Source organism: Haliaeetus leucocephalus, unplaced genomic scaffold, assembly GCF_000737465.1.
Source record: "Haliaeetus leucocephalus isolate CR32 unplaced genomic scaffold, Haliaeetus_leucocephalus-4.0 Scaffold751, whole genome shotgun sequence".
NCBI lineage: Eukaryota > Metazoa > Chordata > Aves > Accipitriformes > Accipitridae > Haliaeetus > Haliaeetus leucocephalus.
This window is the reverse complement of record NW_010973187.1, coordinates 11,044,070-11,068,973: the sequence shown is the minus strand read 5'-3', so window position 1 is coordinate 11,068,973 and position 24,904 is coordinate 11,044,070. Positions and strand designations below refer to the sequence as shown.

The window sequence follows — 24,904 nt, the reverse complement described above, 5'->3', positions numbered from 1 at the left end:
AAAAAAAAAAGAAAAAAAAAATCTGCCTCATGCTGCAGAAATCTTTGCTCACAACACAGCTAGGAAAGTATTGGCAGAAGAAAAGGAAAGATGAAGAATTCATGATAGAAATCTGCCTTTTTCATGCTATGATATGTGTTTTTATGCCAGTGAGATAATTAGTAGTGGTGGCACCATCTTATCAGTGATATGCAAAGCTGCTGCACATTTTGGTTGAGGATGACACCAATGTTATGGGTTCTTCTCCAGTCCTCAGGCTTCTGCCGAGGCCAAGTGGTTCAGCCTTAATTGGTTTTGCTCTCTGCAATCCAGATTTCTTGAAAGATGAAGCTTCAGTCATTGTCATGTGAAAATGATCCCATGTCTCCGGGCCAAAAAAAATCCGCAGACAAGCTAAATAGCAATGATGGAACTATCTGTCCACTGAATAATCTTTAGATGCCCTTCAAAGACCTTCTACACACATAGTGGCCAAGCCTACACAAAGTTATTAAATGTAAGTGTAAAAAAAAAAGGAAAAAGTCTTAAATACTGGGATTCTCAAAGAATTGGTCAGTTTTCTGTGCTGTGGCTTCTCAGATAATACAGACTTTTACTTCTTGGGCACAGTAAAAGCGTATCTACTGATTGACTCAGCCTGATTCCAGACCTGGAAACAGCTTTTAAAGGGGGATTAGGAAAAAAACAGTCTAAGGGAGGAAGACTATCTTCCAATGTGTTCTTTTGCCCTGAAGTATGATTTTATTTTTTTTAATTATGAACCAGTAAATGTGTAATCAGAAAACAAATGGCATTGATTAGTTTTTCAAAGCAGTAACTCTCTAATCATTTCATCCTATACTTCCAGGTAGTTTGAAGCATGGAACCAACACGAAACCTGAAAGCATTTTGCCATTTCTACAAATCAACATTACTCTCTGTAGCTAACATTTGTTTACAAGCTTGCAAAGGGTTTCATAAGGGATATGAGTGCACCTACAATACAAACCATGTGTCAAACAGCAGAAAACTCCAGAGCAATAGTGCTGTTGTTTTTTCCCTTTACTTGATCCAAGTTTCATTTTCTGTTTGGCTACGCATCAGTGGTCATGAAGGTGGTATATCAACAATAGTCATGGTGGCATATTGAATTTAATTATAGCTGGTTGAGGCGCTTAACTTAATTTACGTTTTCTGAATAACAATTTATTTTATTCTGTTTTAACAAACCTTTCTGTTTATGCTTTTCATCATCTTTTGTTATAAGAAACAGGGATCTGGTTTCATTACTCAAGTGTGGGAGTAATGAAAGCGTAAGTCTTCATCAGCCTACTGCTGCTATACCTAGGTCTTTTCCTGGAATACTTACTGAAGAACAAATCCCTTGAAGTCAGTAGAGTTTAGTCCAGATCACAAATTTTGATTCCTAAGTAAAAAGCTGTGAAACTCATACCGAATTTAGGACATGGAAAGATTGGTCATCGTTTAACATGGAATAAGGCCACAAAGATTCTTCCAACAAGCATAATATAGTAATAAATGATTCAGACACGAGTACAAGGTTTATGTATTCTCTCAAAGATTGGTGGGGATAAACAGAACAGTAATGGGGAAAGCTGACTTTGTTTAACCTCAGTCAAGAAAGGGAGCCACAAAAGGAAAGTTTGGACAAGACAGTGGAAGTTTTGATCATGGAAGAGCTCTCTGCATGACTTAAGCATTGTCCATAAGCAAAGTTGTGAATGTCTCACTAAGTTAATGCAAATCCCTGCACAGGCATTCTCATTCCAGTTAAAGTGGTATTTCAGGTCTGGTTTTAGCTGCCTGAAAGTAGCTGAAAATAAGCTGCTCTTAAACTGAGCTCACTGTGTTGACACGGAGTGCATGTGTTTACTGGAATCTCATTACATTCAAACATAGCAATACAAGTCCGCAGATTAGTGCTTGCACTGAAAAGGCTGTTTAGCCTTTCAAAGGAATTTGCAGGAAAGCAAGCTGGAATACAAGCCTTTTCTGCTTGTCATTTGTAGGTTTGTGAATTTGGCTTTTATTTCTTTGTGCAAATGTGTTTTCATGCAGACGCTGAAAATCCATGACCCTCTGTAAAAAGGATTACCTTGAAGGGAGATAGTAAGACTACAGTGTAAAGGATGGTTAAAGAAATGCTAAATCTCTCTGTACAAAGATTATAGCACAATAAATTTTTTAACTCAAGGTACTTTCCTGACATTATAAAAACAGTCACATATCAGAACCACAAAATAGAAGTTTTAAAGAGAGGGCTAAAAGAAAATAAAGGAAAATGTCTGTTATTTTTTGTAGAAGGATGATATAGAATCCCTTAAAAAATGTGATTTATTTTAGCTGACATTGCAGCAAGTAGTTTAGATAACACTTAATGACTTAGATATTATTTTTACAATCAGTATATTTCATGGGGTATTAAAGATAATAAATAAGGAAATAATTTAAAACAGATAATAGAAGACAGTAAGAAAAGCTGGAGACTTCAGTTACTTCCAAAAAGCCTGACATCTTACTCATATGAAGCAATGACTTACTCTCATGAGCCACATTAGCCATTTGAGTAAGAGGAATCAAATCCTGGTCCAAAATCTTTCCTGTGGTGGAAAAAATAAAAAAAAACAGAGGTGGTTTTTTCCAACTTACATCTACAGCATCTTTCTTAGTTGTTTTTCTAGATATTATGCAGTATGGTCAGAAGCAAATCCAGACTTAACCCTTCTAAAACTTCCCAAAAAGATAAAAGTAATATCTTTTGGGGTTAACTAGGATTTCAATTACTGCAAGAGTTAAACTGGAGCAAAAACCTTTTTTTCATTGGTGGCTTTCTAGTTTTCACTGGTCTTGAGTCAGGAAAATACCACACTTGCAATAGCTTTTAAGGATCTAAGATTACATAAGATACTTAAGATACCAGAAAAACAATTTTAATCTACTCCTGAAATTTATACCTGAATTTGAATTTTCATATTTATATACCTAACTAGTGGAATGTAAACTACACATCAAAAGCATCATATTCATGGGTGCTTATCTGACTTAGTAAGTTCAGTCTCATCTTCAATGGGGTGCTTAAGAATCTAAGTGCCATTAAAAGTAATTTTAAGTTTCTTTGAGGAAAATAAAGATAGAAGGATGTATAAAAACAATAAAAAGCCAAAGTTTTAAAGACAACATGTCTCCTCAATCTTTCCTGAGGCCTTGAATGGAAAAAAAAATTGACAGGAAATTGAATATTGTACCTCAGAATAAACATTTAAACTCTTCATAATAATAATAAGATGTAATAATTTCTAATGGACTTCAATCTTTTCAAGTGCTTCTAAGACTTTCTAAGAAATGCCTATTTCAAATGAGCATACCTTATTTCAAGATTTCTAATGTTGGTCAAATTTTATGTACTACAGGCCAAATTAATTACTGACAAGATTGGTGTCTATTAACATCTTAGTATAAGTGGGGTTTTATTCTCATTTTTCAAACTATGTTCTAGAAAAATGACTTTTTTTCATCTTCTACCTGAAAAAAGCCCCCAAAATGCGTATATGTGTCTGTAGTCAAATAACCACAATGAGTATTTCAAACTTCCCTACCTGCTTTTTTCTCTTTTGGCACTACTACTTCTAAATCACTGGACTCCTCCAGACTAACAAGACTGAAGTAAAATTTGAAAAAAAGGGTATGAGAAACTGCAACAACATTCACCCAAAAGCTTCCTAAAGAGTAGAAGCAATGTTATAGTAGAAGCCAGTATGTTAAGCAGGGAAATAAAGGTTGGATATGAAGGTTAGTGACTGCTGTGAGGAGGATTTTAAATGTACTAGCCATCTGAGAAGGGGTGAGATGAGGGGAGCTATAAAAATAAGCATGAATAACTACCACTATCATTACATAGATGAAGGAATGAAACTTAATGCTGAATTTAGTTGCAATAGCTAAATTTTCAAATTATTTAATTAAAAAGAGATTGCAATATTTTTTTCAAGAGATTTCAGTGATTTGGGACAAAGGGAAAGAATATGGGAGCTGCATATTTGTTTTTAAAGTTGCTTTTAAAGCCAAATCTCTGTTGCACTGTGATCACTGGTTACTTTTTGATTCCTGTAGAGCTGGGATTAGGCTTTATGTGCCAATCTGTCAAATCTGAGCATTAGTTACCTATGCATTTAAGTGCACACTTATGAAAAGCAGTCTGAGAACCTCATTCAGAAGGAACTTAAGCAAATTATTTCATTGTTTTCAGGGAGATTGCTCATGTATGTCAAGTAAAACCAAATCTGAAGTCTTTCTGCATTGAGATGCTTCAAAAGGACAAACTGGTTTTCAGTTTCATAGGTTCTCCACAGGCAGCACCATAGACAGGACACTCTGAAGGGGAAAGGGAGAGAGATCTGGGGTTTCTTATAGTGCCAGGGAACACTGGGTCATGAAATGGAGGAAAAAAGACAGTGAGAAAGATGAATAGATGGCAACAGGGAAGTATGCTCGAGGACCTGAGACTTTCAGTATTTTACTCTTTCCTGGTATTAGATAATTTACTCCCTCCAGACTTAAATTACAGCCTAATTTCAGAGGGTAGAAGTTATTTTACCTGATTTAAATCACCTGAAACATAGTCAGTTGTTACAGTTATCCAGCCTTATCCTTGGTGAATGGAGAGAATTATGCATCTTCAGAAATAGTGCTTATCTTTCACATCTGTCATAGTATCTGGGATGTTCATGACCATGAAATAAAAATAATAAAATGAGGCAGTCACTCAGAAGCAATACAGTTCAGAAAAGTTCCTGGATATTGATTTGCATTTCTCTGAACTAGAAAGAATAAAATTATCCAAATTGAAACCAAGAAGGGAACTCAGGAAGCAGTATGAAATTTCAGATACAATTCAATTGTGCAAGATTTGAGGCAAATTATTATCCAGCTTGAAACAACCCACACCAGCCCTCAGAAAAAACATGAACTTAGGTATGCTGTTAAACTTAGATTTTAATGTTCAGACTCTTGACATGTAAGTCTACTAGAAGCATTTGGTGTTCTTCCTTAGACATTGTCATCTAAGACAGTAGATTAAATCCCCATACTGAAAATTATATAAATGGCTAAAAACTAATGTGATGGCAAGGCAGAAGTTGTAGAAAGGTAGAAATGCAGCAGAAAAAACACAAACAAACAAAAAAAGTATCTGGACATTGTAAGGCAGAGCAAGTCTGGTCTATTTTACATCCTGTTATTGTCACTTCATTTTCTTGTTTGCAGCTTACACTCACTAATTTTCTACCAGGAATCTTCTACTGCCCTTTAGCTGCTCTGTGTAGGCACGTATCCTCATCATGGTACAATTGTAATAAATGAGTTTTTAACTTCTTATATTAGTTAAGAAGATTAATGGTGCAGAATTTAAAACCTGTGACCAAAATTTGATGAAACGACTTAAAATGAATGACATTTAAGATAGAAAGAGGCTTCTGAATACCAAGAGACAAAATCCAGACAGCAGGAAAATAAGGTTAAACCATTCTAGCTGAAGCCATTTCACAAAAAGAAGAGGAAATGTATGACATATGGTATCAAGTGAGGCACTTGAAGTTGAGTCTAAAAATGTTCAAAAAGACAGCTGTAAGTTTGCATGATTAAAAAGGGAAAGGAAGGATATTACGATACATCAAGAAACAAGGAAGAGTTATGAAACCAGAGGTGGACTTATTGGATGTTTGTTTGCTTTTCTTATCCAGTGGTTTCTAATGTTTTTATTCAATTTATCTTCAAATCCAACCTCCACCTCTATCTTCCGTTCTGTTTCTCCCAGTGACATCAGTGCTGGCTATTAACACAAAAACTGGGTGGATCTTTGAACCTTGAAACCAAATCAAAGAACAATTTAGGGAAAGAGATAATTACATAACAGCTCTTCTTCCCTCCAATATGTTTAAACAGATTAGATTATTTTAATAAGTGTTGGATGTAATGGGAACATTTTAGAATAATATTGTCACGTGAATCTCTACTGACTGTATATGAATCATAAAAGTCACTTAAAAAAACCCCAACTTATCTCTCCCTATGAAATTTTGTGGTTTGCATTACCTGATCTTTATTCTAAGTTAAATGACCTATTTCTTTTTAATTTTTGTTTTTATGATTGTTTAGCTAATTAATATTAAATTGCTTTAGAGCTGGAAATCTGTAAGAGGGATTTTTTGCTTCCAAGGCTAATTCTTGTAAAACTCAAGTGAATAAAAACCAAGTGGCTATTTGCATATGGCAATTCGTCTGTGCATTGGGAATCCAACAGAGATATTCCTTGGGAATCACAGGGAGACTAAAGGCTAACTGGACACAAAGGCTGATGCACTCTTCCCATCACAAGTGATCCTTAACAATTTTACTTGGCACGTTGTGCATAGCTTTGCATGTGCTGAGTAAGCTCAGTTGCCTTTAGCTTTACTAGGATTTGAGGCAGGACTATATACTTTTGTTTATGGCACTGGACAAGGCTCAGGAACTAGAACATTAGCTTTTTGCTTTGGCATAGATTTCCTGGCTAAATTACCTAATTTCTCTCTGCCTCATTTCATAAGAACAGTCAAATCTGTTCAGACCAAAGGCTCATTTAGCCCAGTATCTCGGTTCTCACAAGGGCCCATAATGGATGCCAGTAGAAGAGAATAAGGCGGCGAGCATGCAGCAGTGCTTAGTGATATAGTCTCCCAGGCTCCAGCACTCGTTGTTCAGGGATTTCCTGAACCAGGGGTGGAGTCTCTGTATTTAATGCTTTTCAATGACTTGGTTTTGATGAATTAGTACTGGCATTTCTTGAGCTCATATATTTTAAGAATCCACAACATCCCATGCCCTACAAATTGTAATATGTGAGGAACATAGCTTTATTTTGTTTTAAACCTTCTACCTGCCAGTTTCTCAGTTTAGAACAAACTGAGAAGAGTCTTCTTTTCTTCATATCTCTTCCAGTGTGCTGTATGCTTTCTAAGTTAGAGGACTGTAACTTCATGAAGTACTGAAAATGCAGGAGTGCCATGCTTTTATAGAGGCATAAAGATGCTGTTGGTTTTGTTCTTTATTTCTTTCCTTGAAACTCTTAGCATTAAATTTGCTTTTTTTGACTGTTACTGAGCATTGACCTCATTCATAAAAAATAAAATAAAATTTTTAAAAAGCTATTGTGACTTTAAAATCTTGTTCTTGATCTATAAAATGAGGTACTGTACTAGTGTTTGCAGAATTGCTTTCTGTGGAAAGATGCAGAAGGGAACAGTGAACACAGCTTTACACAAAGTTCCAGAAAGTCCTTGACATAAATGTACGAGTTGCTCTGGTTTATTCTAGCTGCCTTCAGTCAGCAAAATGAGATTTTATCTCTAACATTGACAAATAAAACATTTTCAGGCAGAAATGTAGTTTTAAAATTCCTGTTCCTTTAATCTACGCAAAAAGTGATGCTGCTTCTGATCTTTTGAGGCCTTAATTCAGAGGCCACTGAAAGATGAGAGGAGAGTGCCATAGACTGAATGGTTTTTGGAGCAGATGCTTAGTCACTGATATGAGAATGAAATGCCAGTCGTGCAATTTGACTTCTCTGCTACCACTAGCACCTCCTGAAACAGGAAGACAGCTGGGCTATTATATTTCAGATTCCATTTGTAAGTGTTAATTTTAATGCCTGCATACAAAAGAAAAGGAAAGGGGAAAGATACGTTTCATTCCCACCGTTTTCCTGTGCATCTTTAAATGTGCAGTATGGGACTAGCGGACCTTGCTAGCCCTCGTGAGACTTTTCTTACAAGAAAACTCCAGCATCATTGCAGATGTTTGGTCACTTTTCCTACAAGACCATACCTCTGAGTTCTTCCCTTTCCGAGGGACTTACGTTTTGACAGGAACCAATTAGAGTCGACAATGTTTCGAAAACTGTCTCCTGTTTCTCAGGGGCCTGTAATCAGTGTTCAAATCTTAGGTAAACGAAGTTTCATCTATAAAGAAAAGATAAGCTCAGCAGAGTTCAGAAGGTGCCTCAAACAGCACAAACACCTTCTCCTGTTGAAATGTTTACATCCAAGGTGATAGAAAGCTGAGCAGCATTATCTTGCAGATGGTTTGACAAGATTTTAATAAATACATAGAAAGGCATGTGTTTTTTCCCTACCAATTAGGATCAAATTTTCTGGATCCAGGGCTAACTTACAGTAAGGAAACACTCCAGTTGTAAAACTAAGGCAAGATGGTTTAGAAGCAACCCAATGACTTAAAAATTGCATTTATATTGTGGATGTGCAAAAACCACCCTGACCCTTCTGATATTCAACCTGCTTGATAATCTCCAAAACTGACTTCTTTCTTTAGTTATGTTGGCTTTCACTGGGGTTGCACAAGCGTCACTGAGGAGAGAACTTAGCTCATTGTTTAAAGGTGCTTTTGTTTATGAATAACAAATTAAAAGGGTGATTTGGCACAGCAGGTGAGATGATTAATATTTCAGGTCTTATTATTTTTGTTTGTGCATGTATGTGTTTGTGTGTAATTATACCTTTCAAGGATCAACAGCTAAGTGCAGTTAAACATTTAACATTTATCTGCATAAATGCAAATGAAGCTTGAATTTCAGTCAGATAATCTAAAACAAGTAATCAGTATGGATTAAGAACACACATGATTTTTCTTCAGTGTTTACTGCCATTACTTTCATGATGACAAAAAGCAGAAGGGTGACGGTACAAAAGCAAGTTTAGAAGTCGTATATTCATCAATTCAAACCTTTTAAATTGATGGTGATGGAGAACAACTGTTTTAATTCATAGTAATTTGGAAGGATTTGCTGTGACCTTGAGTTAACACGTAAACATGGCAAGGGATACGAGAAAGATTCCTCTGACGTTCACTGAACTTGAGGGGAATCTTTCTTTGACTTCACTGGACTCCAGATTGAAGCTCTGAGAGCAGGGCCTGAGAAGATACGCACAGAAGTCTCAGGGATCACGCCACATCTGGGAAGGCATCACCCTTAGTTGCAGGGTTTATTGTTACAAACCTTAACCCTCCCCTGAGCACAAAGACAGGTCCTGCCTAACTCGGTTCAGGACCATAAGCACTCCACACTGTGACTGTGAGCTGGTGGTGGGTGATGAAATGTGAAGTAATGTGAATGTCATCTTTCTTTCTCAAAATACTTGAATAGCTTAATCATTTGGATTCCATTAAACCTGACTACAAAAAAATTATCCCAGAAATCAACAGAACTTTAAGGAGAACTACTTCTTCCCTGTGAGAGGTTAGCGTGCTTGTCAGTTTGCTTTAGTCAACAAAGTTGATCTATATTATACCGTACTACACTACACTACAATAAACTATGATCTTACTGGGTGAAACAGCCAGGATTTTGAGCCAAAGTTCTGTTAAATGAGAGACAACATTTCTTCTGTGAAAATATGACTATTGGCAATGGAGTTATCTGGTTGGATGCTGATTAGCCCCGATGACACTGTGCATTCCTATTTATGAGTGTACATTATAGATATATGAGCTGAGTGTATTACATATTCTTGCCAGCATTGCTGACTCTCTCCCCTTCTGGGAACTTCTGGGTGCTAGAAAAGCAGGCAAAGTAGTGAATAAAGGAGTGAATTTTAATGTATTTTCTTCAGTCACCCTGAATCAAAAACACTTAAATCCATCTGTTTCTGTGTCAGCAAAGTTTTTGTTGCACTGGGAAAAGAATATCAAACATTGTTGACTTTTTAAATAAAAAACTCCAACCTGTATGAGAAATGCATTGCTCTTAAACACAGTGCCATGAAGAATAATTGCAACTTGTCACAGAGAGAGGTTATAATTATGTCTGCTGTTAGTTATGTCTCCATGTGCACAATAGAAGTTAGCTTTTCAAATGTATTGTTCTCTAATGCAATACCAGTTATTAACATGTTGAGGATATTATTTTTTGCTAATGAAGAAAAATAAAATGAGGCTGCAGAAGGGCTGGGTGGTGTCACACTGAAAGCAAGTGGAGGGAACAAAGACGAAAGAGAAGTGCTTATTGCAGAGATTTAAAATCTAAGCTTTGCCTCAGGAAAAGAAAAATTGCCCAAAGGGTCAGAATTTCAGCTTCTGTATTCCAGACCTTGCTTATATTTTTTTTTTTTCAAATCTGAATACATATCAAACACGGGGCTAGACCTGACACTTTACAGGCTTCTCTGAGTGAAATGTTGCAGATAGATTGCAGTATCTTAGAGAAAACAGCAAGGCTTAATAGTTGTTACAGTAGTTGCTGTGGGTGTAATTCTCTGTCCCTTCTTTGTTACTTGCACAAATTCTCTGAAAGCATGCTCGGTAGGTCTTATTATAGGGAAAAAGAGTTCATAGTATTTTTCTAGCCTTGCTCCTTATTCTGTCACTCCTTTAGACTCGGATTTTGGAAGACTTTAGTTAGGACGTGTGCTCATATTAGAGATTTTTCCATGCTAGGAATTAAAAAGCAGATAGGCTAAAAAGCAAGGCAGAAGTGACTAACAGTTTCAAGTATCAGAATTTTAAATTGCCTACGAAGGTATTCAGTGAAAATCAGAGCCCTTGAGCAAGTCTTAAATTGGATGCCCAACCCAGGAGCATGCAAAATCAATTGGGAAATTAGAAAATCTTGGCCATATGCTTATATGTTAACTCCACTTGACTAAGTCCTTTCTATACGTTGCTTCCTCAATTTGCAGTCGTTTTTGTGTTGTAAATAAGATACCCTTGACTCAGACATGAAAGTTCCCCAGGAAAACTGGAGAACCTTTCTCTTGTTAAACAGCACCCTAATTATAGAAGCAATTTTACAAACAATCCCCCGGGGGAAGCATTTTCGTTCTCATCAGGAAGGCTCTTGAATAAAATAACACCTTTGCTAACTTCATTTATTTACAACAGGACACAAGACTGAGACTGGGTTAGATTTATTGCCATTACCTCACTGATGCTCAGTAATTCATAAAACATTGGGTCTAGGAGTTAGCACTGCTGTTATTTCCTCTGATGCCTGACCTCACCACAGTCTAATAACATACAGGAAATCCAGAAGACAAAGGGGGAAAGCAGTGGCCTTGAATGCTAAAAATAACCATAGAAAACCAGTACAATCGTGTAATAGAACATGGCCCAATAATTTATTTAACATAATAGTAGAATCTGCTAAAGCAATTAGAATACGTTCCAAATGTTTTTAATGGAAAATATGTTGGGGGTAAGAATAGGAACACTTAAAGAATTGAGACTTTTAGGTTATGTAGTTCAGTTATGTGTACTGGTTTTAAGTTTGTATATCTTATTGCTTACATATGCAGACCACTTAATAACTTGACTAGAACAGACAGTCATTGTATGGTGGTTATATTTCCAGAGGTCATCCTATATGAGCCAGACCGTGATCTTAGGTGATGTATTACACTTGACAACCCAGAAAGTTGCAATACAAAGGCATTTTAATTCTCAGTGTCCTCTGAGAATTGTTCAATATCCTTGATGGTATCTAGTGTCTGGTATGCCATTGGGATGACATTTTTGGTGTCTTTACTAATCAGTCAAGGTTAACATGTCATTCATGTTAACTGTGTGTTTGGTTTGTTTTGGGTTGATTTTTTTTTCTCCTAATCACTCTGAATTTGCAAGTTTTTCTAAAGGGATAGATAGTATAATGACACTATAATGAAATTCCTTGATATTTTTCATGTCTGCTCATTTATTTGTGTTAGAATTAGAACAATATTTTTTATCCAAAATATAAATCTAGGCAGTGCTTTAAAATTGGTGCAAATAGATACGTGACATCATTAGAAAAAAAAAAACCAAAACAAATACTGTTGCATGAAAGTCAGATAAGTGTAGTGTCTTTAGCTTGTGAAATATTGCAAAGTAAGTCCACAAACATATACTGCTTTTTGGAACAGCTGCTCAGTTTGACTGTGCCTGCCCTCCTTTTATTTACATATGTTGCACAGTTATTTGAAAGAGGCTATTCTTCATATAAATACCAATATTAGTATGCAAACTAGTATATTCAGGTGTGAACAAGACTTCACTATTTGACATTGACACTTGGTTTGTCTTCCAATCAGAAGCAGAAGCACTTACAAATCATAAACTAGGAATAATGAGTAGATCAAACCAGCTGTTCCTGAACAGCCCATTTGGCTATGTTTTCCATGTCATTAAATTAATTGAATTATAATTATGTAGATAGATAGATGGATAGATAGGTAGGTAGATAGATATGAAACATTTCCCATTTTCCAAAGGTGTATGGTAACTTAATAAATATTAATTGATTTGATTTCAGAAGAAAGCAGAGAAATGTGGGATTTTTGATATTTGACTAAAAGAGAGCTATTGAGAAGGTGAGTTGTCCAAATTCAGCTTAGTCTAGGCAAACAAGTTTTCAAAACTTGTGCTTACCAGAGTTGTCTACTGCATCTTAAGGCATCTTCTGAACATTGTAAGCTAGGAAAACTTTCCAGTAGAAGTGACTTATAGGGATAAAAGGAGAAACAGAAATCAAGAGCTCTGTTCTGTTTTCATTAATCTACAGAATGAAGCATAGAGCTGGATGTCATCTCAACAGCTCTTTTATCTCAGTATCAAAAATAAGATTTCCAGGTACCAGAATGTCAGTGAACAGCTACAAGTAGAGTGGCTTAATGGAAAGAGTGTTTCTTGAGTCTGAAAAAGAGGACGCAGGTTAATGTAGAGACTGAGAGGTCTTGCAGTGATCAGGAACCCGGGCAAGCTGCCTGAGGGCAGGCACAGAGAGGTGGGCAGATCTTCTTAGGAGCTTGTGGTCAGTTTTGTGGGTAAATGCTCTTCAACAGACGAGTTCCTTCTCTGTCCCCTTTAGCACAGCACAGCAGCCCAAGAGAGTTTCAGTTCCAGGCCCTAGAGAAGCTGGAGACCTTTCTTTGGGAACACCATTTTACTAAAGATCTGCCACTTACAGTGATTTCCCACAGGGTTTTAAAACTAGTTTCCGATAACTGAATTCTGCTAAGCCTCAAGTTGGAAAAACAAAATATAATAAAGGTGTTGCAGAGCCCAGTATCCCCCAAATCTACGCAGGTAAAAAGCCTATAGCATATGGAACTTGAACACTAAAAGTCAGAAGCCCATTGTGTGCATTTCTTTTTTCTTTCTTTTTTCTTTTCTTTTTTTTTTAATAATTAATGATTTAAAACAGTTGCATTATTGCTTCAATCACTTTTCACCTATTTCCCCAATGGTTACCACTTGCCTCAACATTTACATTTGTTTTAATATTTGTATTTTTTGCATAATTTCTCACATTATATTTATTTGCACTTGCACTTTTTTAAAAATAAAGCATTCCATGGGGATGACTTTAATAAAAGTTTCTTATTAAAAGTTCCATAACAGCATGATTCCCAAACCTGAAACCAAAGTCCTCATATTTAACAGTTTTCATGACTCAATAGATTAAGTGTGAAATAGGAAATATAATAACAATAACAACATAGCCATATCCTGCACAGTTGTTCCACTTAAAATTATTCTTGAAAAGTAACACAATTCATAAATAAATCATTTCTCATAGAGTGAAATGTACTTAAAAGACTCTGTGAAATATCCTTGATATAGTCATAAAATATGTGCACAGAAAGTTGTATTGGGCAAGAGAAAAACCAAAAATTCACTGAAATTAATATATTGAAGGGGAGATTAAGAAAAAAAAGAAAAAAAACCCAAACAGCAAAACCATCAGTGTCTGTTTTCAAAGTCAGGTGTCTCCAATCAGCTGCCTCAGCAGTGTTCATTTCAGAAAGAGTCTTAGCTCAGACCTAAATTCATATCAAGCTTCCTCTGTGGTCAATGAAGAGAGATCTTGCCCTTGGGAACTGCAGTTCTGAGCTGGTCTGACTTGTCATTCAGAGGACCCTGTTGTTTCTGCTGACCGTGACTAGGGCAGCAGCAAATTTAGCCACCCCAATTAGTGCCTCTATGTAGAGGGCATAAATCCAAACCTTAACAAGTCTGAAAGTTTTTCTCCGAGTGGGAAGTGGGGCTTTTCTTTTTGTTCTGACCAACACTGAATAATACAGAGAACACAATATTTCAGTGTCAGCAACTTCTGACTCAGTTAAGAGACACTGCCATTGGCCTTAAAGTCCTCCAAATGGATACTCCTTCCTGGTGCACTGTCATACTCCAGGCACTCCACTCTGGCAATCTTTTGGGGTTATTTTTTTCTGGGGCTTTGGGGTGGGTTTTTTTCTGTGTTCCCCCCCCCCCCCTTTAATCTATTTGTCTTATAAAATGCTTCATGGTAACATAACAGAGTCTGTGGAAACAGCAAGGGAAATGTTAACATCAATAATGCTCACAGCTGTGGCCAACTCTACGTTTTTTATTAAACAAAGGATGTGATAGTTCCTAAGGCTCTTGGCATCTTGAATGCTCCTGGACCATCCCATGTTATTGTTTGGCAGCTTGTTGTGGAGATCAACTAGCCCCTGGAAGGTACCCTGGAAATGTGCTCCTTTCTGGTTTTGGTTTGGGGGTTACAAGAGTAAGGATATGAGTTCCTGCAATTGCACTAGAGCAGCTAGGGAGCATCACTGCTGTCAAATCAATTGTCTTCCATGCCTTATAATTTAAACCAGCAATACCTTCTTAGTAGCTGCATGCATTCCATCAACACAGCATCTTCAGATCATTTGCTTGCACTGCATTGATTTATTATTGACCAGCAGCGGTTTCGCTGCATCAGGCTCTGCAATTCTGGGATGGTTTCTGTGTGAATTGCCAGAAAAGTTTCAGGAAAAAAAATCACCCTGAAACTCAGCAGTCAGTGCTGTCCATTCTGGTAGGTTAGTTCTTCCCCATTAACCACACATTTTCTCACAAGCCAGAAATAGTACTAAAGTGGGAAAGAAGGGTTTTTTGGTTGTTTTTTTTTTTTTACCAAAAACAACTACTGTATGCTTTCATCTTTCTTGTCCTTGTTTTGTTGAGACAGTTCTAGATGGGCTATCTGCTGACAGAGATACAAAAAATGGTTTAAAAAGTTATAATATTGGGTATATATACATATGTATATGTATATATAGCATTATATTGTATTGATACACTGGCTGACCAAAGCTATTCAATAGCAAAATATGAAATAAGTCTTGGCAAATAGCAATGTCTTGTCACCACTCAGTATCATGATATGGGGCATTACTTCAGCCATATTTCAACCGTTTGAAAGTGAATTTCTGGAGCCTTGAAATGGCAGATCATTGGGCCAAAGAATGGGAATCACAGTAACTTTTATGTTCATCTCCAGGACTGAACTGTAGTTCTTTCTGGCTGAGTCTTGTGATCTATAACATTATGTGCTATGGGAAAACATGTGTTTTAAGGAGCCAGAAGCATAATCTCCCACCATGCAAGACATTTACTAGGTAAAACAATTCATGCTATACCATGAGCCAGCGGTCAGGTATTGTCATTATGAGTTTGTGGAATTTCAAGACCTAAACAATCTCATTTTCAGTAGTTTTATTATGGATTATAAAGAAGCATCAATGAAAGATAAACCTAGAGTTCAAAACCCAGCACCAATGAAATAAAACATGCTACTGCAAGGTTTTTAGCTCCAAGGATCCTTAAAAAGATTTGAAGCACATTGTAATGTCCTTTTGGGCTGCCAGTGCAACTAAAGAAGGGATTTGGACAATAATTGTACTCGTTGACTTACAAAGGCCTTTCTTTGAATTTTTTTTTTTTTTTTCTTCTTCATGCATTTCTAGAGAATTTCCTCCAGCCTGGCAAGCTTGCTTTGTCATGAATTCCTGTCTTCGATTACATAATAGCCCTCACAAGAATTTGAAACAGTGAGCATTTGGTGAACACACAGTTTTTCTTGCTGTTTATGGCTAAGGTATTTGCTGACTCACTGCAGTATCATTCTTTGCATTCAATTTACTGCAAAACCCAAGAGGCAGCAAAATTATAAACTGATCAGAATTTTTTCTGAGAAGAAATAATGTGTATTCTTTCTAGCTAAAAGCTCTTGTCTGTGCTGTACCAAAGGCGGCCACACTCACACAGTCCATAGTCGCGCCTAAGTCTCTGAGCAGAGCCTTGGTCTTTGCTATCTGCAGGCAGACTGATTTTGGTGCCGAGTCATTACCCAAGAGCTGCCCTCACTCTCTCTGCTGCCTGCACACAGGTTTTTCGGGTGTAATTTAGGAGGACAGGACTTAACAACACCAGGAGCATAGTTTGTTTCCAGTCTGACACGGAGGCTAACTCTCTGGAAAATAATCAAGCACACCTTTTATAAAAAATGAGGAGATGAAATTTTACCCTCAAATATTGATAATGACTTCTCATGTCAGTTCTTGCTGTTATGGCATCTTGGGGCAGAATTTGGGTGCAAATGCCACAGACCAGTGACTAGTATGATCAAGTACCTATCATTAGTCATATTGCTTCCTTGGCCTTTGAAAAGAGGGTGGGGATGTACATAGAAAAGAGTTTATTCCTTTGTTGCCTGTATTCATTGTTGGTTTGTAGATAGACATAGTTTGACTTGAGCATCCAAAAAGCTATTTGGGCAAGTTGCCCTGTTTGTGACAGGTTGGACTTCCTATAGCATGTTTATCAGAATTCCTTGAGGCCTCAGACTAACCATGATACATTTATTTGGCACTTAACAGCCATGTATTTATTGTCATTATTACTTGCCCATACATTTTGAAAGTTTTAGTGCATGGCTCTACATTGCATTTTTACACTGTGGGATTTCCCTGTCAGGCCTCTTATTTCAAGTGCTTTATTCCACAAACACAAAGAGAAGGGTAGATCATCTCTGACTTAGGCTGACCCAGTTCTCCGCTATTTCTTGCCTGCTACACACCAATATCAGTAGAGTTACAGTGACATAAACCAGAAGAATACAGTCAAAAATCAGATCCTTCCTACACCAAATCACTTTCCACATCTGTTTCCTATTTGTCTTATAATGACACATGGGATTATTTTGGGAATATATTCTGCTTTAACTGTCATGCCACTGACTTTATGGCCTTATCAAATATCCATTGGTGTGCAGGTTGAGCAATTATCATGTACTAAGAAGAAATCCCAAGAAAACATAGATTGATAATAACATTTTTCAATAATGATTTGTAGCATTAGTGCCATTTTCTATTATTGTAGTTGAGGTCTAGCATTCTCCTCAATTTACTGCTTTTATTTGTTGTGCAAGATCTAGATATGGACCCTACAGCAGAATTTCAAAACCAGTTTTCTTTTTCATTATTTATTCATTTCTGGTTAGAAGGAGCAAAGTCAGAAAATCGAATAGAAGCAAGGAATGTGTCTGGACTATTAAGAAATAGAAAGAAAGACAAAGGGAAAGAAATAAATTTAATACTGTGCAAGATATTACAGATAAAGGATGACTGTATAAACATAATCAGGCAGGCTACATCTACAAGAACATGCCTTAGGATACTGAGCTTGAGTTCTGGAATCAAACTTCATGAAGTTGGGTCCACACTTTTTATCTTACAGTGCAGTAAGTCCCTCCAGATAGACTATCCTGCTAACAGTCCATTTTCCCTTCCCCTTTTTCTGCAGTAAATGGAGTGAAATGTGAAGTCCTTCTGATGTTCCTTTGAAAATATATAATATACACACACAGATACGTGCTTTCATGATGTAATTAAACAAGCCTGTAATAAAATAAAATAATAAAAACTATAGCTTGTGACTCACTCACAGAAACATGGACTCAATAGGTTTAAAATAATACCATTTGGAAGTATGTGTGGTCACTGGCCTGGTCCATGCCTGGATTCAGTACGGATGAGCAAGATGGGGAAGGCAGGGTGCCAGGGAGAGTGCTGCTTCCAGATACTTGAATTCACTGCTCGTGAGAAAGACATCAGCTATTTGAATGATCTTCACATTAAATAAACATTACCAAACCAATTGCTGAATAAAATTTGAGTTGTTGATATCTTTTTGCATCCTCCACAGCATTGTGGAGTGCCAGATCTCCAGCACTGAGCACTGGAACGTTGCTCTTGAGGGTGAAAGTATTGTGTGCAACTTTGAGACTTTCACTTGTGAGCACAAGACACTGTAAGACTCTGGAGTTTACACGCTAGTTGAAGTTCTAGCCTGAGACTTAGTCCGGAGAAGTGAAGCTGAAAGACCCACACTCTTTGCCATCATTGTAGATAATATAATAAGGACCAAAAGTCGCAAGTTGTTCTTTGGAAGATTCAGTTTAGAAAAAAATGCTTCACTAAGAGGGCAATGGAAGTTGCCCAGAAAGGTTATATAGTTTCCATTCCTGAAGGTTTTCACGACTTGGTAAGACAAAACCAAAACTGACCATACCCCATGTTGGTAATAGTCTTCTTTCAAGTCCTCCTGGGTTTAACAATATCTAGAGAGCCCTTCCAGCCAGCAGCTCTATGATTCTGTCTTTGGAAAGGGATGATGAGAATAAGACAGGGGGGATTTCTTAGTCTGTGGAAGCAGTAAGTGCTGTAGGGACTTGAGAATCAAGTTAAAGAGCTGATTTGTTATGAAATAAATAGGGAAAAATATTGTAACATCTTCTTAGTTGCTTTCTACTATCAATATATATATTTTAGACATGTATTCTGAAGTTATTTCTTTTTTTATTTTCCTAAAACAGATGAGTGATCTCTAATCAGTCAATAAGAAAAAAAGAGGCTGTATCAAGCTGTAGTTGCTATTACAGCCTAAACTACTTGGTCCTGCAAATATTGGTTAAAGGAAGTCCTTCACCATCTACCTCATAGAGAATTTTTAGCTGTAAGTGACTGAGAACTGGGTGCAAAGGCCTAAGTAAACAGAGAAACTGTTGCAGGGTAGGAGTTGTCCCAGCTCTGGGGCTCCTTGACTTAATTAGGTGTCAATGCAAATTAACCATAGTGCAAGTGGGAAATGGAAATTTCAGTTTTTGCTGTGGCCTCCAAAAGTCTTCTGTGAATGTAGAAGTCTACTGTGCAAAAAGCATCCATTCTTCTGGTTTTGGCCTCAGTGCAAAACATAAGATAAACACACTATTCAAATTGATTGGCAGATTTGGTCCCCCAGTTAAAATTAAAGTAATTAAATGTACTGAAAAGCCCATTGCTCTGGATTTACTGACCTTGATTTGACTTAGTGTTGACTGAGGCCCTTTTTAATCTTGGTTTATATCCCCATATGCTTTGCCCTCAGCCTGTATATTTTGAAAGTTTTGTTGCATAGTACTGAAAAATAATAAAAAAAGCTCTCCTGATGCAGTTAAAGTTGAATTTGAGGATGCATGGAACAGTGAGTCACTAAATACTCAGGTTAGGAAAAGCAGAATTTAGCATTGTATGATGTACTAATCTACATTTGCAGGATATTTCAGAAAAGTATAGTCGGTGAAAAATAGGTTTTATCTTTTCTCAGACAAAAGCTTCAAATTCCAGCTTCCTCAGTTACTATTACTCAGACGTATTCTCAGTGAAAGCAATAAGAATTCAATGAAACCATGTAAATTATATGTGAAGTAGAATAGATGAGGCAAAGGCTGTGCATGTATATTTGTACTTTGACTAGCCTTCAGCACAATACTGATTAGAAGGTGTAATTTGACTTTCCTGAAGCCACAAAACCCAGTATGAATCCTATATACTGCTCTTTGTTTAGTTCAACTTATTTTTAGTGTTCTTTCATGAGATAATGTTGCTTTTTCTTTCTTTTTTTCCGCCCCACAGGACAACATTTTTAGAATGGAAGATTCACATTTTGAAAATGGCCGAGGGAAAAGCCCTTATGATCCTAAACTGCTGACAGCTTCTCTTTTAGTAGGTAGGTGCCACGATACAAGTTCAATGAGATGTGCATTCCCTGTAAATAACTGCCAGTTTTCTGCTTTTTTTCTCCTTGCAGCACCTATGATAGGGCTTTGTTTTCTGCATTTTATTTCCAGGCAAAAGTCCTTCTAGTTTCATTTTTAATATAGTTGACCCAGGTGTCTTGAGAAACATGGTGTGTGTAAAATAAGATTCAGGTATCACAAGAGCTGCTTTGTACCTCTGTAAGACCTTGTTTCTACGAAGTGTTTCTCCTCCTCAGAACTAGATGACTCTGGAGCTATTTCAATTGCCCCGTTTACAGACTGGCCACACTGATGGTCGCACCAGCACAGCTGAGAGCAAAGCAAGAGCGAGAATAAGTAATTTCTTACATCAGTTTTGCTGCTAAGGAAGGTCTATCACCCAACTGTATCTCCATGTGAGCTGGAGATATACAAGCAGCCACAGGTCTAGGCCTTAAGATGATGTTTCAGCCGAAGAGATTTATCTGACAGTGAATACAATTAAACTCCTGGCCAGAACACCGGGATTTCTATAAATTAGGTATTTCTGAATTAGTAATACTTCGTTTCATGGAATAGGTAAGTATAGAGCATCTGGACTGTGTTAATCTAATTGAACTAATCCAATTGATTGAATTTATCTAATTGATTTAACTTATCTAATTGAATTAATTGTGTTCATTGTTCTTCCTTCTCCTTTACAAAGAAGGCATAAAGATGTTTTGTGAGAAGAAATTAAGAGTGAAACAAATAGATTGTTCTTTCCGTAATGACTCTGCCCAGGTGTAGCCACTTTATCCTTAACGTGTAACTTTCTGGCAATTTATTACAACTTCGAATCCAATGGGGCAACAATAGTTTCAGAAAATTGCAGATTCTCTTATCTCAGAAGGCTTTGGGAAATGACACATAACCAGATAACATTAGTTTCTCCAGGACTTTGTCCATATTGCTAGTCTAGGGCCTTGCCTACCATCTATCCTTATTATATTAAAATTACATTTACAAATTAAGCTATTCAAAATAGACAGCAACAAAAATTTAGTCCTAAGTGTGTCTCATTTTCTGATGCAGCCCCTAATGATCACAGGTGATGAGCCACCCTCAGGACACGTACTTTTTAACAGGAAAAACAAGAAAGACATCCATGTCTTGCTCCAACTTGTACCCTGTACAAACAGAACGGAAAAAAAATGTGTGTGTAAAAGGCCAGTGTATAAATTAGTGCCTGGAGCGACTTGAATTTGTGGCAGAGCTACTCTCAAGGGAATAGCTTTATTATTTACTTTAATATACAATAAAGAAAGAGAATGATGACAAGCCAGTATTACATGGTATACCCGGTATGCAACTGCACAAAGTCAACAGCGTCTAGCTTTTCACATTCTTTTTTTTTTTTTTTTTTTCACTCAGTCCGGCACAAATATGATTATCTTATTTCCCTTGGCTTAGATTTCATGTCTTTAAAACATCTTTGCTTTCTTGAGCCCACTTCCTATCACTATAATTTTCACTCCATGTATTTTTCTTCCTAATAAACAGTAGACTGAGTATGATATTTTGTTTTGAATCAGGCTTCCATTAGAGCCATGGGTGTATCAGTTCTATAGAAAATGGCGCAAATTCAACATTCAAAGCCAGTGACTAATTTCTACTTCAGTGACTTATACAAAACTCAGGGTGAAGCTAAAATTAACATTCCTGCATCCTGAACATGAACACCCTTTCTTCTCTGCCTCCTCATAGCTGCCTCACAATCATATTGTGTAACTGATTATAACAACACGTTTACTTCAATCCTTTACTGCAGAGGTTCCCCTGATATTTCAGAAAGTGTACACCAGATTCACTACTGGTTCACAATGACTTATCTTTGCCCAAAAAAAGCATAAATTTTATGGTAAAATGATGACCCAAGGCAAAATAATTTCCTCCCCCCAAAACAGGTGAGGAACAGGGAATAAAGTGGCCAAGCAGTGACTGCACGGGGAAGTTTGGTCCAGCTGCTCTCTGCAGTAGGTAGCACCGGAGTGAAGCGGTGAAGAGAGCCGTGGAGGCCAGGGGAGCCTCTTGACCACAAATGCTTCACACCAAGGGCGGACTGCTTTTTCCCTTCTCCTGAGCTGAATGACAGCTCAGCTACTCGCGGCCCCTCCTGGGCCAGAAGTATTTGTCCTCACAAGCAACCGTGGTTTATCTTAGGTTCGAGAGGTCAACTGTGTAAAACAATTACCCGGCACTCATTAAAATGCAATGTTATAATTAGTAACACAATGTAACTATCAGGAAGATAAAAGAAGGCAGAGAAGTAAAGTAATTTATATGGTTAAATACAGGAGGGAAAAATAGCCTCTGTTCTTCATCAGAAACACTAAACAGAGATTTTGCAAAGTGTAGAAGAAGTTCTCGACTCCATAACTAGAAGGTAAATCTTAGGTAAGTGAAATGTAATTACCCAAGCTGGAATTTGGGTAAAACACCAAGGTTAATTTGCAAAAAGTAACTTAAGATCTTTAACAGCCATTAGTGCTCAGGATTCCTATTTTATGTTTCAGCTGAAATAAACTCTTACAAGCGTAAAAAAGATCTTCAGTATTCCCTCTCTCCTAAAAAAAAAATAAAAATCAATAATATTTGAAGAAAAAACAAAACAAAACAAACCCAAACCAAACAGTTCATTATTATTAAATTGTTCCAATATTTTTCCAGTATACATTCCTTGTTCCATACACCTGCAAACTTTTTTCATTATTTTTTTAAGAGTTGTTCATTAAAGATAGTTATTGCTACTCTACCCTAAAGTAAACGCCAGCTGGGAACATGATATAACTAGTCCCTAGTAATGTAAGACATTATTTAGCCATTCTCATCTATGTGCTGTTAACTAAACAATCTCCATTTGAGCAGGCTAATGCATGAAAATGTAGAGACTTAGCAGTCCCTGGGCACCACTAGTGTGTATTCCAGGGCAGGAGGAAAATGAGAGGCAGCACAGTTTTCAAAGAATGTAATCACAGGAGAAAATATCACTGAATGTATTAGTCTAAAGCAATTATATTGGGATAGTTGAAGAAAACCTCAGAGCATTGTCCCATTATCAGTCAGTTGCTCTTTAGGAAATGACCCTTTGGGATTTTCAGAAGCTCTGATGATCCAGAATCCTCAAAGCTATTTATGTTCCCGTGTCTCACTAATTTATATTTCTTTTAATTTACAATTTTTTATTTTTTTTTTCCAAAATCAGTTTAGGTGCCTTAATACTCCCAAATATATATCAATGTGATCTGAAATACAGTGGCTTCTTACCAAGGAAGAACTTTACTATCCTATTTATTAGAAATTAGCTACTAAATACGTAAGAAGTTCAGGATTTTGGAGTTATTCTACTTTCTGGGAAGTTTTAAGTGTTCATTTGGAAAGGAATGAAGTCAAGCCACTACTATGTATATCTGAAAATCTTAATTTGAGTGAATAAACCTACTAACTGAGGGCAGCAGATTTCATTTAGGATCCCTTTTACCAGTGAGAGCAATCAGGACATTTAAGGCTTGTTTTTGCCTATATTCCCCATCCATTCAACTTTCTTATTTCTTTCAAAAAGGAAGTTTACACTTCTGTACTCTCCAAAACTATTACTTTTTTTTTTTTTTAAAGAATGCAATCTTCTTTAAAAGCTGAATATACAATTCATCAAATAAATGTATACTGCTTAGTTTTTAACATCTTTGTATCTAATGAACTTGGGTAGGTGTTCACAGTTCCGTGCTGCTTAGGTGCAGTATGTGGGAAAATGGTTCCTCCCCCCAAAAAAGGATTACTATGGGCTTTAATTGTTGCCTCTTTATTTAGTAAAGTCAATATACGTATTTCTGTTTGCATTCATATGTCAACATGCTACTGCTTTAGGATAAAGTGGTTTGTGTCCAAAACACAGAGCTTATTTCTACGCAAACAACTGAGGGCCGTCAGCTTGTTCTGGACAGTCATTGCTTTACGCTGCTGGGCTGGAAATACAAACTGACAACTTTTTTTCCTCATTCTTTCCCTTGAGAAAAGTTTGTCAGTTTTCAAACCGTACATTTCCACTTTCTTCTTAAATTTAATGGAAACTGCTTTTAAAACTACTCACAATGGAAATGGCACAGTGAAGCCTATCTATGACATAAGAGAATAATTTTCTAGACCAGCAATGAGTAAATTTCAGTCCAAAAGAAGGTCTGCATACGGAAACAAAGATGAATATACTTCTATCTAGACAGGAGGCAAAATCCTCATACAGCTTTTGAATAGCACTAACTCAAAGGATGTGTACATCTGGGACGTGACTTGAGGCTCACCCTGAATTTAGCAAAAATTACCTAAAGCCTTATAAAAATAAATGGTATTCCTTGGTATTTCTATCTGGGAGAAGTCAAAAATCCCCTTTTTGCATGACTACAGCAAATCAGTTCAAGCTGCAGGCACTGGTCTAAGTACACTGAAACCTGGAGCGGCTGTAGTAGAAAGCAAAGAAAGGTCAGCTAGTTTCCTACAGACCCTTCCCTCTTTGGAACATGCTGAAGCCCATATTGGCAAAACTTTTGCTCTATCATCACTGATGAAAAAGCACCAGCCACAAGAGCCTAGTAGCATGAAACATTCTTGGGTTGAAATGAGTCAAACCTGGAAGATATGTTACTTTCAGTGGTTTTTATAAGTTGAGTTAGAAACTGAGGTGCCAAAACCCCTTGGAATGCTAAATATTGCAAATATATAATTTTAATGAGTTTTTGAGCTATATTTATTTTAATTTAAAAATCTAGTATTAAATACAGATTTTTTTTTTCTTCCTTGATTGACCTTTAGATCTGTTGGTAACTAGGAAGCAAAATAGAGCTTGTTGGTTTTTGCTTTCCCCCTTTGATTTATATTGATTTATCTGAACTCACTAGGGACTGAAAGACAAGAAAATGAAGATAAGGTTAAAGAAAGGTTAAGCATAGCATCAAAGCCCTTTTCACAAGCAAAAAGGTT

At 36.8% G+C, this 24,904-nt stretch overlaps 1 protein-coding gene across 1 annotated transcript in view; it reads left to right on the top strand.

Annotated features, from left to right (window-relative positions):
* SEMA3A (sema domain, immunoglobulin domain (Ig), short basic domain, secreted, (semaphorin) 3A) overlaps positions 1 to 24,904 on the top strand; it is a 167,542-nt gene that overhangs the window by 82,848 nt on the left and 59,790 nt on the right. Inside the window, exon 6 of the mRNA XM_010580947.1 lies at positions 19,788 to 19,881. Coding sequence (XP_010579249.1) covers positions 19,788 to 19,881 — 94 coding nt within the window. The remainder of the gene's footprint in view (positions 1 to 19,787; positions 19,882 to 24,904) is intronic.